Source organism: Panthera leo, chromosome B2 (genome assembly GCF_018350215.1).
Source record: "Panthera leo isolate Ple1 chromosome B2, P.leo_Ple1_pat1.1, whole genome shotgun sequence".
Classification (NCBI taxonomy): domain Eukaryota; kingdom Metazoa; phylum Chordata; class Mammalia; order Carnivora; family Felidae; genus Panthera; species Panthera leo.
Genome location: NC_056683.1, coordinates 74,775,741 through 74,792,617, shown reverse-complemented (window position 1 = coordinate 74,792,617; position 16,877 = coordinate 74,775,741). Strand labels below are relative to the sequence as shown.

General features: G+C 37.9%; 1 protein-coding gene across 4 annotated transcripts in view; it reads left to right on the top strand.

Moving 5' to 3' along the window:
* Positions 1–16,877, top strand: part of SNAP91 (synaptosome associated protein 91) — a 145,006-nt gene that overhangs the window by 33,701 nt on the left and 94,428 nt on the right. For all 4 annotated transcript variants that reach the window (XM_042939273.1, XM_042939272.1, XM_042939271.1 and 1 more), the window contains exons 3-4: positions 15,794–15,936; positions 16,574–16,649. In XM_042939273.1, coding sequence (XP_042795207.1) covers positions 15,794–15,936; positions 16,574–16,649 — 219 coding nt within the window. The remainder of the gene's footprint in view (positions 1–15,793; positions 15,937–16,573; positions 16,650–16,877) is intronic.

Genomic DNA, 16,877 nt, shown 5'->3' with positions numbered 1-16,877 from the left:
AAGACATGAGTTAATTTATCTGACACACCTGAAGACTAGACACAGGTAGTGGATCATCGTGTGGCAGTAGCAGGAAATCAGAAACCCAAACCACACGTATCTTCTAAAATCTCCCTAGCAACGAAGTCAGCAAAGGCCATCCTTCCAGCAATTACTGCCAGGTTAGAGAACTGGCTTGAGATTCTTTGTGGATTGCCCAGAACACCAAGATCTTCTGTTTCAGTGGCCTGTTAACAAATGTCATCTTCCACCTCTTTGGTGCTACCTACTTTTTACATGCCCTTTTAAAGTCCTGTTCATATAAATTGTCTGATTCTTAAGGCCTAGAGTTCTTTTGAAACCCACAGGATAATTTATAAGAAAACACTTGGAGAGGATAAAATATAAAAGCAACATAGTGTTATGGCTAGTGGACATGTAATTATTTCTGCCTCGTGGCTGAAGACTCTAGGCTAAATAAATCCAGTGACTTATTTCCAGGTTGCATGGTTAATGCCAGAGTGAGCTGTGTATGGATCCTAAAAGACAAAAATATAAACTACCAATTTTTGTCTTAATAGTTTTCTACCAGCAGAAGCTTAACTAGAGTTAACTGAAGATGAAATATTTGGCACATGGACTGTTTACATCCCCCAGCCCCCAATCTCATGCAATAGTGGTACATGGCTCTGGACTCAGATTCATGTGGGCAGGTGGTTGGGCTCTTAAGCTGGCTCCTTGGAGCTTTGTGACTCACGAGGCTGCATTCAGGAGACAGCATGGTCAGTATCTCCTCTACTTCAGTGGGTCAAAAGAATCATAGTAATTTATGATGTTGACTTTGAAAAGTTGCTGATGGCTACCCCTGAAACTGACCCATGTTTAGAATTTAGAACACTCTTGGGTATAGTTTGTCATGATGCCTCAATGATTGACATAATTCTTAGGACATCCTTTTATGTGCCCCACAGACAGTAGACATACCTTTCGATGTCTTTCAAACATTACACAAGGCATGGCATTCCCTATGGTTGGAAGTGAAATCAAAGAAGTGAAAGAGTAGGTGGAAGTGGGTAGAAAGAGGAACAACATAAATGGAAGCACCCACCTCACTTACCCTGCTTCTCTCTCCCAGGGGGTGCAAGAGGGAAGTCATCCAACTGTCCAGATACTGTAAGCTTGTCATTCTTGATTCCTCTCTGTAGCTCATGCCTCCCATCAAATCCATCAGCTAATCCTCTTGGCTCTACCTTTGAAATATCCAGAATCCTACCTTTTGTTTTCCTGCTTTTATCTCTTTGCCACACTGATACCAGCTCATTATGTCACTCTCACCTGAACTATTAAAGTAACCTCCTTTTCTTGTCTTCCTGACTTTACTCCTTCCACCCGGACTATGCTCCACACAACCACCATAGTAAATCTTCAAAATATAAGTTGGGTCATGTTATTCCCTTGATCCCTCCAGCAACTTTGCTGCATTTTAATGATATATCAAGTCCTTCTTGTGACCTGTAATATATTTTCTTTTCCTGATCAGTTCTGTCTGCCACTCTCTCCCTTGCTCACTGTTCTCCAGACACACACATTGCTCTGCATGGAATATTCCTTCCTTGCTGCATTTAGGTCTCTTTAAATGTTATAACCTTTAAGAGGCCTTTTCTGGTCACCCTATCTGAAATAGTACCCACTATTACTCTCTGTCCCCTTATTTTATTTTCCCTCACAGTACTTATCTCTGCTGGGCACATGATAAGCATTTAGTAAAAATTTGTTAATGAATTAAATGAATTAACAAAGTATGCCAAGTCCTTTTTGATATAGGTAGCAAAGGGTAAATCTAATTATAATTCTGTGTGTATCTGTCTCTTTTAGTGTGTATTACCCTATGTATATAGTAGAGTATATGTGTGTATCTATATATAAATATAGTGTATATTATTTATATACTTTACAGATTTTTATATACAGATGCTTTGATATCCATTCCTTACACATCAGGCTCTGTGCTACATATTTTGTTTGCATTACCCACTTTACTAAAACAGCTGTCAGATAGGTGCCATTATTATCTTCATCATAGTAATGTAGAAATGGAAGTTAAGAGAGGCAACTTTGCTGAAGGTCACACAGTTATTAAATAACAGATGGTAATTGAACTGGATGGATCTGGTCTGGTTCCAAAACCTTAACTGAAATGACTCACTACACTGTGGATGCATCTCCTTATTTCAAATCTGCCAAAATCCTATGGGGGAGCAAACAGCATAAGAAGGGGATTTTTGTAGTATATATTTCTACAAAGGACTACAACGTTTACATATTTTTCTTTGAGATGAAAAAATGGTTTACAAATAGTTTACCTAAATAGTTTAGAAACTAGATTACATTAAAATTCTAGTAATGTAAAAATACAAGTAAAGTTTTTATTGAACTATATTGACTAAGTGGAAAAAAATTTATTTTTTAAAAATCACTTTATTATTAATTTTGAGAGAGCATGTGTGAGCAAGCAGGGGAGGGGGAGAGACAGGGGGAAGGAGAGGGAGGAAGGAAGGGAGAATATCCCAAGCAGGCTCCCTTCTGTCAGCACAGAGCCCGATGCGGGGCTTGAACCCACAAACTGTGAGATATGACCTAAGCCAAAAAAATCAAGAGTCGGACGCCAACCTACAGAGCCACCCAGGCGCCCCAAGTGAAAAAAATTTAAAAGCTCACAGTTTGCACCTTTCCATTTAAAGAGGAATTTATTTGAAGAAGGACACTGTTGTTAAGTTCTGCAAATAACTGTTCGTCACAGTGGGCACATTTACAAGCTGCTTCCCCTTGATCTCTGTAAAGCCATAGGTGTTTATTCTTTTATTTCTGGCTCCATTCATCCTCGTCACTTACAGTTAACAGTTGAGGGTCATCAACTCTTACTCCTGCTGGTCCACCTTTGCTGTCATGTATGCAGTTCTCAACACCTCGCTCCGTAGGGCATCACTCCCACCGCAGCCCTCACGAGGTCATTTCATTCTGCACACCAGGCTAGCCTACACTGGCTGCAGTTCTCTCAACATTTCCCCTCAACCTTTATGATGTCCATGGGATGTCCGACCACCTCCTGCATATTTTTGTTCTGATTATTTTCTAGTCATCCTCCTGTCACCTCAGAACTTCTATATGCAAAATTTATATTTTATAAAGTTATTGCACATTATCAGGTCTTCTTTCTGCATAGGAGAAAGATATTCTGTTTCTCTTTCCCAAAATGCAAGCCTTTCATCTATGCTCTGTGTCCTATAACCAGCTCACCTGCAACAGAATTTCTACACAAAGGACCCCTTTTATCTCAAGGGAAGGCACTGCTGGGGGTTGTTGAATGCTATAAAAGGGCAGAAACAATGGGGTCTTGAGGAGCAGGGAGATACTCAAGTGATATCAGAGCTGGGACACTGTAGAAGTCATGGGCCTGGTTCCTTTTGTTGTGTGTTGTTGCAATTCGTATCACTTAGGATTCTTTCAGCTGCAAGTAAAAAGAATGCCCCAAGTTGGGAGTCAATAAATTAATTTACTATCTTCCTTAACAAGTCTGGAGGTGGGGCAGTTCCAGCTCAACAGCACCACCACAGACCTAGGTGCCTTTCATATTTCCCCACTGCTGTCTCTGGCTTGCTGAAGTCTATCCTCATGCCTCAAGATGACCATGATGTCACATGCATACACAACTACATCCATTGAAGGCGAGGAGGCATGTTTCCACTCTGTTAATTATAAAGTGCTATTTAATACAAAGAAAAAGGTTTTCCCAGGTGACTCAGCAGACTACCCTTTGTATGTCCATGTCTAGCTACAAGGGAAGCAGCGATGGCACGCATCTGACATTTTTTGCTTTTCTGATGGGTGGACCAGCAGAGGGGATGGGTGGCATCCTGCTGGTACAGAAGAAGAGAGAAGGAAATGGGTATTGGTGAGGCAACCATTAACGTCTGCCATTCATACTGAGCCGAGAACAACCTTGAAACCATCTGCATTGTTATCTTTTTGTATTGCCCAAATTGGAAAGATTACTTTCTGTTTTCAAATGTTTGAGTTCTTTGATGTTGTTAACTAGCAGGAAGGAAGTGAGAGAGTAGAGAAGGAAGAAAAAAAGATATAAATTGAAAAGAACAGTTTATCAGTTTACACATAAGTTAGTTCACGTGGCAGATGCTCTGAGCTGTTGATGTTTAAAATGTGTGTATTGGCAATCGTGGTTCTGTAGCTTTGCATTTTCTTTCTGAGGGCATAAGTTTAGATGATGATTGTAAGATAAAGGAATGACCCATCTTTGTTCCCCTTTCTGGCATTCAGTCTAAGGAAAATTGCTGTTCTAGTGGTGTTTGCCAGAATCTTGTAATTAAACTTACAGAGAGATGTTCAAATAGGAATATAAGTTGCCTTTCTGAACTTTGGCTGCTGATAAAAGCATATCAGTGACATAGAAAGTAACTCTAATTTGGTGATGCAGTTGTATCCAGGAAGAATTATGGAAAGAGGGGCGCCTGGGTGGCTCAGTTGGTTGGGCGTCCCACTTCGGCTCAGGTCATGATCACATGGCTGTGAGTTCGAGCTCCGCGTTGGGCTCCGTGCTGACATCTTGGAGCCTGGAGCCCGCTTCGGATTCTGTGTCTCTCCATCTCTCGGCCCTTCCCCTGCTCATGCTCTGTGTCTCTCTGTCTCTCAATAATAAATAAACGTTAAAAAAAATTTTTTTTAATTAAAAAAAAAAAGAATTATGGAAAGAAAGAGACCCCTCATATCAACTATCAGTTTTAGTCTGGAAATACTTTATACTGAGGCAGATAATGCTAAGCCAGCCATAGGCATCTCATTTATTAAGTGTCTTTTATATGCCAGGGCTTGTGTCAGGTACCAGGGATCAAAAGATACAGATATGACTTCATTTCTGCCTGTTGGATCTTGAGCTCCAATATAGCAAAGACATATGTGAATCAACAATTATAATTTTATGTAATAAATAATAATAAGGACTGTAATAAAGGACTGTAATAAGGACTGTAATAAAGATGTGTAAAGATTAGCACAAATGACAATGTCTATCCTGTAAGGTAGTTAATATTACTCCCGGGGCGCCTGGGTGGCGCAGTCGGTTAAGCGTCCGACTTCAGCCAGGTCACGATCTCGCGGTCCGTGAGTTCGAGCCCCGCGTCAGGCTCTGGGCTGATGGCTCGGAGCCTGGAGCCTGTTTCCGATTCTGTGTCTCCCTCTCTCTCTGCCCCTCCCCCGTTCATGCTCTGTCTCTCTCTGTCCCAAAAATAAATTAAAAAAACGTTGAAAAAAAAATTTAAAAAAAAAAAAAAATATTACTCCCATTTCTAGGTGAAAATACAGAGCCACAGAGTGGTCAAATTCAGTAGCAGAGTTAGGTTGTAATCCAGGTCTCTGGTCCCAAGTCCAGTATCCTTTGCCACACTCTGCATGGAAGAGAAAACTAAAGCCTCTCCTCCCTTTGAGGGCGATATTAGAAGAGGCTTCTTGGAGGTTATATTATTTGAGATTGCCTTAAGAGATGAGATCTCAAGCAAGTGAAGGCAGAGATATTCTAGGCAGTAAGAACAGAATGAAAAAGTATCAATACAACATTTTTGGTACACCATGTGTAGCAAAGAGGAGGAAAGGAGCTATGCCTGATAGAAGGCCTTTTACTCCGGGTTGAGGTCATTGTGTTTAATTCAATGGGCAGCAGAAGGCCCCCAGCGGGGTTTTGATCAGGCGACTGCCAGGATCAGAAGTGTACACTTGGGCGGTCATTTTTCCACAAGTACATCTAGTTGGGCTGGATGCAATCCAGAGAACAGGTTACAGAGCAGTCCAGGTAAGAGATAAGAAGGGCCCTGTCATATGCCATGCTTTCACATGGCTCAGGTGGTTGAGAGTCTCACACAGCAGTGGAAAAAGAAGTAGGTGATCATGAATTTGAGTTATTCAGGTTTGTTGCATTTTCTTATTTTAGTGAATAATTATTTACAACTCTCAAAAGTTAAACTTCTTTTTCCACTTATATCTATTTCTTTTCTTCTACTTTTGGATATTATCTTGCCTCAGAGGAATTTTCCAAAAGATGTTCAAGTGCTTAAAACTACCAAAATGAAAGACTTCTACTTTGTGGCAAGATGGAGTAACAGGGTCCATATTTACCCTCCTGCCTGAAAGAACTGAGAAACTGGACTAAATGTATTCAATAACTGTTTTAAGTATTTTGGATGTCAGGCAATAGGGCACAGTGATCTCTGAGAGGCGGAAAACAAAGTGAGTTCTACGTTGTAGCAAAGAGAGGTTCCAGGCTGTAGCAAAAGGTGGAGGACGCCACCTGAACTGCAGCCTTCTCTGAACTGCGTGGATGGAGCTGGGTCTCTGAGAAGATTGATACAGTTAAAATGACCTTAACCAGGCTGATCAGAAAGAAAAAGAAAAAAACATAAATTGCCAGTATCACGTAATTATGAGACAGATGACATCACTGCTGACTCTATAGATGTTAAAAGGAAAACAGGGAATACTGCTAACGACTTGTTGCCAGGATAACAACTGACGTGAAAAGGAAAAATGTGTTTAAAAGCACAAACTACCCAGACTCATTCAAAAATAAATAACCCGAACAACTCTGTATCTATTAAAGAAATCAAAGTTATGGTTAAAAACGTCTATCAAAGAAAACTCCAAGACCGGAAAAGAAATAACCCCAGTTCTACACAGACTCTTCCAGAAAATTGAAGATGAGAGAATACTTCTCAACTTATTTTATGAGGCCGTTACTCTGATTGCAGAACCAAAGATATTACAAGAAAAGAAACTGTAGTCTAATATTCCTTATAGACCTGCATGTAAAAAGTCTTGACAAAACATTAGCAAATCAAATCCAGTGACAGAAAGATAAAGCATCATGACCGACGGAGTTTATCCTAAGAATGCAAGGTTTAACATTTGACCACTAATCAATGTAATTCACCATAATAACAGACTAAAAAAGAAAAACCATATGATCATCTCACTAGATATAGAAAATATATTGGACAAAATCCAATATCCGTCTATGATAAAAACTCTCAGCAAACTAGGAATATAAGGAAACTTCCTTAATGTGACATGGGATATCTCTGAAAAACCTACTGCTAACATCACGTTTACTAATGAAAAACTGAATGTTTTCCCCTTAAGGTTAGGAAAAGAAAGGGATGTTCTTTCTCACCACTCTTCAAATTGCATTCTAGCCAGTAGCAACACCATCAAGCAAAAATATAAAATAAAATAAATAATAATAATTGGAGGAGGAGGAAGAACAGGTATCAGGACTGTAAACAAGTAAAAACTGACTTTATCACAGATAGCATATCTATGTAGAATATATGATAGAATCCACCAAAAAAACCCCTGATAAGTGGGATAAGCAAAGCTGTGGGATATAGCCAAAATACATAAGTTGTATTTTTTAATATTGGCAGTGAACAATTAGAAGTTGAAATGAAAAATGGGGTGCCTGGGTGGCTTAGTCAGTTAGGCATCTGACTCTTGATTTTGGTTCAGATCATGATCTCGGGGTTGTCAGATTGAGCCCTGCATCAGGCTCTGTACTGAGCGGGGAGTCTGCTTGAAATTTCTCTCTCATATTCTCTCTCTCTCTCTCTCTCTCATACTCTCTTTCTCTCATTCTCTCTCTCTCTCACTCGGCCACTCTCCCCTGTTCCCACACACTCCCTCTCAGATAAGAACAAAATTTTTAAAAAGTTGAAATGTAGGGGAATCTGGGTGGCTCAGTCAGTTTAGCATCCGACTTTGGCTCAGGTCATGATCTCATGGTTTGTGGATTGGAGACCCGTGTTGGGCTCTGTGCTGACAGCTCAGAGCCTGGAGCCTGCCTCGGATTCTGTGTCTCCCTCTCTCTCTGCCCCTCCCCACCCTCTCTCTTTAAAAATAAATAAACATTTTTAAAATTTTTAATAAATAAAACGTTGAAATGTAAAAAAAACAGTACCATTTACCATGTTATCAAAATGTGTGAAATACTTAGGAATGAATCTGGCAAAATATATGTAAGACCTGAATACTGAACACTGCCCAACGCTGCTGGGACAAATGAAAGCAGATCTAAGTAAGTGGGAAGACAGACTATGTATATAAGTGGGAAGACTCAGTATTGCTAAAATGCCAGATCATCCCAAATTGAACTATACATTCAACATGATCCAAATCAAAATCCCAGCAGACAATTTTTGTTAAAATTGAGAAATTCAACATAAAACTCATAGAGATACAAAGGATCTAAAAGAGCAAGAAAATACTTTGAAGAAGAACAAAATTGGAGGGCTAGCACTCACTGATTTCAAGAATTATTAAAATTTACAATAACATGGGGCACTTGGCTGGCTCAGTCAGTTGAGCGACCGACTTTGGCTCAGGTCATGATCTCACGGTTTGTGAGTTCAAGCCCTGCGTCGGGCTCTATGCTGACAGCTCAGAGCTTGGAGCCTGCTTCAGATTCTGTGTCTCCCTCTCTCTCTGCCCCTCCCCCACTCGTGCTCTGTCTCTCTCTGTCTCAGAAATAAATAAACATTAATTTTTTTTTAATTTACAGTAACAAAGATAGTGTATTGGTATAAAGACAGACAAATGGATGAATAGAACATAGTCCTGAAATAGACCCCAAGATATATGGTCCACTGATTTTTGACAAAGGTACAAAGTGGGAAAGAATAAAAGGGATGTTTCTCAACAAATGGTGCTGGAACAATTTGATATATGCAAAAAAAAAAAAAAAAAAGAAACCCTATATCCTTTCCCCATACCATTTATAAAAACTAACAATGTATTGTAGATCTAACATACAATCCTAAAACTATAAAACTTCTAGAAGAAACAGGAGAAAATCTTTGTGACTTTGACTCAAGCAAAGATTTCTTAGGTATGACACAAAAGCACAAACCCTTAAAGAAAATCTTGGTAGATAGGACTTCACATAACTGAGAATTCCTGTTCTTTGAAAGGCAGTTAAAAGCATGAAATGAGAAGCCATAGACTTGGAGAATGTATTTGCAAATTATATATCTCATAATCAACTTGAAGCAAAATAACTCCATAATTAGAAAACAATCCAATAAAAATGGCTAAGAATTCATACCTATGGCAAATAAAGTAACAAAAAGTACATGGAAAATATGTTCAACTTCAGTAGCCATTACAGAAATGCGAAGAAAAGCCATCATGAGACACCTTGTCACGCCTGTTAGAATGGCAAAAAGATAAACTATAGTGCCTGTATGCTGCTGGTAGGAATGTAACGTGATACAACCATTTTTCAAGTAGTTTGGCAGTTTCTGATATATTTACTTCCAAATGATTTAACCAGTCTACTCCTAGGCAGTTACCCAAAGGAACTGAAAGCATATGTCCATGTGAATACTTGTACACAAATGTTCATAGCAGTTTTACTTGTAATAATCAAAAACTGGAGGCATTCCAAATGTCCATCAGTAGGTGAATGAATAAACAATTTTTTTATGCCCATATAGCAGAATACACCTCAGTAATAAAAAAGGAATGCAACAGTTGGATGAGTCTCAAAATAATTATGCTGAGTGAAAGAAACCAGACCTCTCCCCTGCCTCCCCCCTCCAAAAAAAAAGTATGATTCCCTTTATTAGAATCTTTATGTGTTGGTAGATACAAACTAATGTATGTTGGCTAACAGCAAATTGGTGGTTGCTAAGGGACAGCAGCAGAGAAGAATGGGGAGGGGTAGGGAAGAGGAATTATAAAAGGTCTCTAGGAAAACTTTGTGGGTGATGGATATGTTCACTATCTTGATTTTGATGGTAGTTTTATGGATGGATATTTGTCAGCATTTATCAAATAGTATTCTTTAAATGTGTATAGTTTTCTTTGGTATGTCAGTTGTACTTCAATAAAGATACTGTCAGTCGATTAAGCACCTGACTCTTGATTTTGGCTTAGGTCATGATCTTGTTGTTCCTGAGTTCAAGCACCACATTAGGCTCTCTGTTAGCAGCAACCGTAGGATCCTAGGATCCTTTGGATCCTCTGTCCCTCTCTCTCTTTGCCCCCCACTCTCTCTGCCCCCCCCCAACTCATTTTCTCTCTCTCAAAAATAAACATTTAAAAAAGACTATCTTTAAAAAGATACCAGTTCTGTCTCAAGTTCAGCTAACACTTTGAATTCTAAGGAATTCAAATATGACAGATATTTTAGCATTTAGATTTGCACAATTTTCAGGAACTTTTTTTCTGCATGTTTATGTCTATGCTTTGTTTTAATTTTTTGAAATTTAAAAAATCGAAACCCTTTATTTGTTGAGCAAGTAGAGCAGTAGATAATTGTATACACTACTAGTGAAAATATAAGTGTTGTAACCACTATGTAAAACATTTTGTAAAGTTAACTATGTAGATACCCTACAACCTAGCAATTCTCTTTTTAGATATATACCAAGAACAGCAACTCTCAAACTGTTTGGTCTCAGGATACCTTTGTACTTTTAAATTATTGAGGAATTTTGAGAGCTTTTGTTTATGTAAGTTATATCTTTAGAAATGTAATGTATTAGAAATTGGAACTGAGAAAGCTTAAAAATACTTTTCATGTTAAAATAACAGTAGTAATCCTATTGGCATATTAACACAAATAATACTTTTAGGGAAAGTAATTATTTTCTAAAACAAAAATATGGAGAGAAGAATGGTGTTTTAAATCTTTATACGTATTTTTCATGTCTTGTTCAATAGAAGACAGATGCTCATATCTGTTTCTATATTCAGTCTCTTGGGATATACTGTTTGAGTTGAGGTGTATGAGGAAAATCGGTCCTCACACAGATACACAGTTGGAAAGGGGAGAACTATTTTAATAACTTTTTCAGAAAATTGGTGGATTTCCTTCTTTGATACTACACCATAACTCTCTAAATGGGAGTTTCTTTCTTTCTTTCTTTCTTTCTTTCTTTCTTTCTTTCCCTCTCTCTCTTTCTTTTTTCATTGTTTATTTATTGAGAGAGAGAGCATATATGAGTGCACAAGCAGGGTAGGGGCAGAGAGAGAGGGAAAGAGAGAATCCCAAGCAGGTTCCAAACTGTTACCACAGAGCCTGAAGTGGGGCTTAAACTCAGGAACCATGAGATCATGACCTGAGCTGAAACCAAAAATCAGATGCTTAACCAACTGAGCCACCCAGGCAACCCTTCAGTAGTAGTTTCTTGAATTTAGATTGCAATATTGATTCTGAAACCACATCAGTGAATTTTTTATACTCTGTTATGTTAAAATCCATTCTCATTGGTCTATCTTTGAATTAATTGAATTTTTATTTTGTAACATTATGTACTAGCCATTTGAAAAATATTGGTTTGCAGAGTTACATCTTCCAAATGTTGTCATATTTCATTATATAATACCAACAAATGATACTCATGAATGTCACCAACAATCTTAACAGAGAGCTGGAAAATTGTGAAGCTTACTGTGGCAGACACAAGTTTTCAAAAATTCTAATTTTAACTAAAATATGGAATTTTATCATTGGCAACCAGTACTGTCATTTGTTTTCTTTGACAGGCTCACTTTCTTTATGGTTGAGAAAATAACTGCTGAATACCAAGTCAGAATCACCATGATTTGAAGTCTGTCAGTCACTCTTTCAAGTAAAAATCACAGTCTACACAAGTGGTTAGTTCATTTCATAATTCAACACACAATTGCTTTTCCAGAATTCATCTCTGCTGTGCATCAGAGTTGCTTTATGCACACTTCCCATTTAGTGACAGAACAGGGTCAGCAAGCATTTTTCTCTAAAGGGTCAGAGAGTAAATATTAGGCTTCGTGGACCACTGAATTTAGTTTCAGTTGAGCATTGTAACTACTCAGCTATGTCACTGTGGTGTGAAAGCAGCTTTAGACAAAATGTAAACAAATGGGCATGGCTGTGTTCCAATAAAACTATTTACAAAACAAGAAACATGTCCAGGTTGCCCAACAAGCTATAGTTTGCCAGCCCCTGACAATAGAATATTTAAAAGATGAATATTTTAAGGTCAGGATTTAATAAAATCTATAACCTCTGCTTCATCAAGGACATGCCTCTCAGTAGCATTGTATCTCATCACTCATTCTTCCATCTCCACTCCACTCCCCATCCTTACCTCTCTCCATTGTGTGGCACTCCTCTCTGAGGCTAACACTAACATCTCTAGAATTCAGAAATTCTAGAGCTCCTTCTGCCTCTAGAATTCCCCATAAGTTATGTCTGCTCTTTTCAACCTTACCTCTTTTTGGCTTTTCCTACTTAGATTTAAATATGCTTAAATGTGTTCCATCTTTAAACCATAAAAACCATCCTTTGACCCCCTCCCCTTCACAACTAGTCTGTACTTGAGCTTTATTTCCTGCGCATGGCAGCAGGCCGATAGTTTTATGTATTCTATTCTTGGGGTTCAGTTTGTGAGGACTCAGTAGTAGTTGACATTGGTGATCCCTAATTGCTTCTTGAATTTTGTGAAGCTCTCTTCTTAATTGGCTTTCACAATTTCACTTTCCTGGGCTTCTCTTTGCCATCTGTTACCTCACTCATTTTTCTTCCATTTATCTCTAAATGTTAGTCTTTTTTAGCTTTGATTCTTATTTCTTATTTATAACATAATCTCCATGGGGGGAGGGGTATTACCTCTTCTACTTCCATGATTTCAGCTCCCATTTCATTGCTGATGACTCCTAAATTTGTATCTAGGTCGAGTGTTGGTTCTGAACTTTATTTATTTTATTTTATTTTTATTTTAGAGCATGAGCAGGGGAGAGGAACAGAGGGAGAGAGAAGGAACCTTAATTAAGTAGGCTCCGCACTCAGAGTGGAGCCAGACACAGGGGTTGATCCAGTGACCTGAGCCGAAATCAAGAGTCAGATGCTCAACTGATTGAGCTACCCAGGCACCCCATCCTGGACTTTAGAACATGCTTCCAGGCCACTATCAGACATCTCAACATTGATCTTCGCATCTGCTTCAAATGTTTTGTGTTCAAAATAGTTTATGTCTCCTTTGAAACCAGCTTTCCTCCCTTTCCAGTAAAAAGCATTTACTGGACCCCAAACCAGAAATCTGAAATTGGTCATGATTCCTTTTCCTTTCCCCTCTAATATCCATTTGCTCACCTAGAGACATCAGTTGAGCCTCCTGAATATTTTTCTACTCCATTCATTATCTCCCTCTATCCCTACTGCCTTTTCATTAGCCAGGCTCATCTCATCTCATTCTCAACTGGGCTTTCTAACTTACTCTCTTCCTGTATTCTAGTATATCTTTCCAGGCATATCTTATCCCATGCCTCTGCTTACCTTTGCAGATAAAATTTAGTAGTCACTGAATGATGTGGTTGACTATAAAAGTGAAGTCTTATACTTCTCTGCTAAAATCCTGCCAAGGCTCCTGTAGGGTGAAATCATGTGTGAGATCCCTCACTGGTCATGCCCTTGCTCTTCAGTTAAGTTCCTCCCCATCACCTGCCCACACATACCCAGCCCCCAGACTGCCACAGTTCTCCAAGGACATCTCACCTCTTAGGATTCCACACTTTGCTCACTTGGTAAAAATGTCCTTCTCCTCTCCCATGGCATAGCTGACTTTAGGATCCTCCCCATGGATGCTTTCCTAGTACCCTACTCTGTTCTCGTAATTCAGTGTGTGTATAAGAATACTTACAAACATTTGTTTTCAGTGCCTACTATGTTAAGACACTTTGCAATCCTTATAATAGTCCTGAAAGGTAGTAATTATTACCTCCTATTTTAAAGATAAGGGCCTAAATGAAAGAAACATTTTATTTGTTAGAGTTTGTTATCTAGACAGGGGCTAAACTAACCCTGGACCTGGGCTCTCTGGACTCTATCTTGTTGCTTCTCTTTACTCGTTTCTTAGAGGCTTTCTCAATTATCTGACCAGGTATTTGTCTCCTCTGACCAGAAATATGTTTCTATATCCCCAGATCCCAGTTCAATAAATGAATGAATAAAATAATTTGTGACTGAAACAGAATTTCAAGTATAAAGTAGTCCCATGATACAGTCTCAAGAAACCATGTCACAGCTTTGTGATTTTTCTTCTTTAAAGAATTGTTTGCTTATATTTTGGGCTAAAGTATGGGGTTTTTTGGTAAATTTTGCTTAACAAATATTTATTGTGCACAGCGCACTCCACAGAAAACAGACATTGGCATGACTGTTGCCATCGTCAAGGAGCTTTGGTATGGTAGGAACTTACGAGGGATACACATCTAACCTGAATACCCAGCGGGAACAAAATGCCTCAGATTTTAAAACAGAGGGAGACCACATCGGCCTGCACTTAAAAGGGAGCAGAATTTATTTCAGGGTTGCAGTATCAACTTTTTTTAAACCTAATTTTTTATAAAATAAATAAATGAATAAAGCAAATGTATGGTTTATTGATTACTGAGCATGGATTTTGGTCAGGAAAAGGATGGGTCTGTCTCTGCATTTGTTGCATGGGATTCTCTTGTAACTGAGTATCACCTGCAGTTCTCTGCAGGGTGGGTGTGGCTTGTAAGAGAAGTCTTGTAGGATTGTCCTGAGGGATCATACTGTGCTGTTGGAAGTACCAGTTGACCCTTGAACAATCCCAGGGGTTAGGGGCATTGACCACCCATGTAGTCAAAAATCTGAGGCTAACTTTTGACTCCTCCAAAATTTAACGACTAATAGCCTACTGTTGACTAATAGCGACCAGAAACCTTATTGGTAACCTAGTCAGTTAACACATATTTTATGTTACATGTGTTATGAACCATATTCCTTACAATAAAGTGAGAAAAGAAAGTTACTAAGAAAATCATAAGGAAGAGAAAATACATTTATGGTACTGTACTGTTAAAAAAATCTGTGTGAAAGTGGACCCTTGCAGTTCAAACCCATGTTGTTCAAAGGTCAGCCGTACCGCCCTCAAGTCTGCGCTGCCCCAGTGTGGCTTAGCTTCTGTCCCGTGGCACATTGTCTTTGGTTGCCTCATACCTCTTCGGCAGCACTCGCCACTTTTTCTGAATGCTAGGCAGCCCGCTTTGGCCACTATATAAATTTTTTTTTCCCTGAGGCACGACTGGAATCATAGTGATAATATGTAAATATGGACAGTGAATGTATCATAAAGGTTTCTCTCTTATAAGCTCAAGTCACACCCTAGTAATTTAATGCATTCATGGTGTTTTTTGGTAGCTTAGGTAAGTGTGATGGAATTTTTTTTTTTTTTTTTTTTTTTTTACTGTTTGCTCTCATCTGCCACTTAGGTGGTAAGTATATTTATTAGGACCCATCAGAATTAAAATCCAGGTGAAGTATGCATTTTAGCAGCTTCATGTTTCAAAATATACATTTATGTTATTGCCTTCAAATGCTGTGTAGAATGAGTACATTTTTGGGACATTGTGCTAGGAAAGAAGAATTGACATGAGGCTTAGCTTTCCTGTAATTCGTAATTTTAAAGAGTGATATTGGTACCAGAAAACCAATAAAATTCAGAATAGGACACAGAATTCCGTAGAAAAAAATAAGCTCAAGAAAAAAATAAATGCTTTGGGTAAAACGTGTATTTATGTGTTCATGTGTAAAGATACTGTAATTTCATTTTAATTTGGTTATTAGTTATTGTTAAAGCAATTTTGGGACTCCTGTTTTAGTAAGCAGGTTTAAAAGTTTAAAATTTGAAATGAAGTTTTGTGTGTAATGATTAATATCATTGTTGGATTTCTTCTACTTTCATAGATTTGATCCAGGCTACCAATGAGACCAATGTTAATATTCCTCAGATGGCCGACACCCTCTTTGAGCGGGCAACAAACAGTAGCTGGGTGGTTGTATTTAAAGCTTTAGTCACAACACATCATCTCATGGTGCATGGAAATGAGGTAAAGGAAGTAAATGAAGTAAACTTAACTTTTCTTTTTTTGGGTCGGGGAGGGAGACTTTTATGGAGGGTTCTTTGACTTTTCACTAATTAGGAGAAGAAGAACAGGAAATATATGATTCAAAATCATCGGGAGGAGTACAATTCTAATCTCTTTAGCTATTTTTCAAAAAATAAATGTTAGACATTCTTTTGGAGACATTGAAATATTAAATATTACTGGTACTTGAATTGTATATACCATATAAATGCATTAGTGGGCAAAAATGTCAGGAGAAAGGAACAATGAAATTATTTTTCCCATTAGGAATAGTCTTTAAATGAAAATTGCTTTCATAAAGATGCTTAATTTTGGAAAATATTAATAAAATAAAAATTATCCATTTTATATGGGATGCTTACTGAATCATATTAAATTGCAGTGTTTCTGTTATATAAAAAATGAAAGGTCATAAAATTTAATTCTAATTCAATGAGTACTTTTCAGTCTTTTTTCCCTTTCAGAGAAAGAGTGAGAAGCTTTATAACTGAGTAAAAAATAAGATCATTATGAGAATTGGTAGCATCCTTTAGTATCAGAAATTGCTTAAAGGTATGATTTGGGAATATTGGTTTTCATTCTAATTTTTGTTTTTCAGAGATTTATTCAGTACTTGGCCTCTAGAAATACACTATTCAATCTCAGCAATTTTTTGGACAAAAGTGGATCCCATGGTGAGAATATTTATGTTTTCTAAATTTTTGGATAATGCTTTTGATGCAGGTTTTTTTTTAATTTTTGAAGTGAGGTTATTAATCTGTAATTAGTGTGGCTGATAGTTCTGTTGGGTATTCAGGAAAAAGCTTAAAAGTAATTATATTGTTACTTTGTAGAGCTTCAAAATATTTAATTTTTAGACAACTCAGCATATAGATAACATTAACTTTACTTTTTGTCTTTTT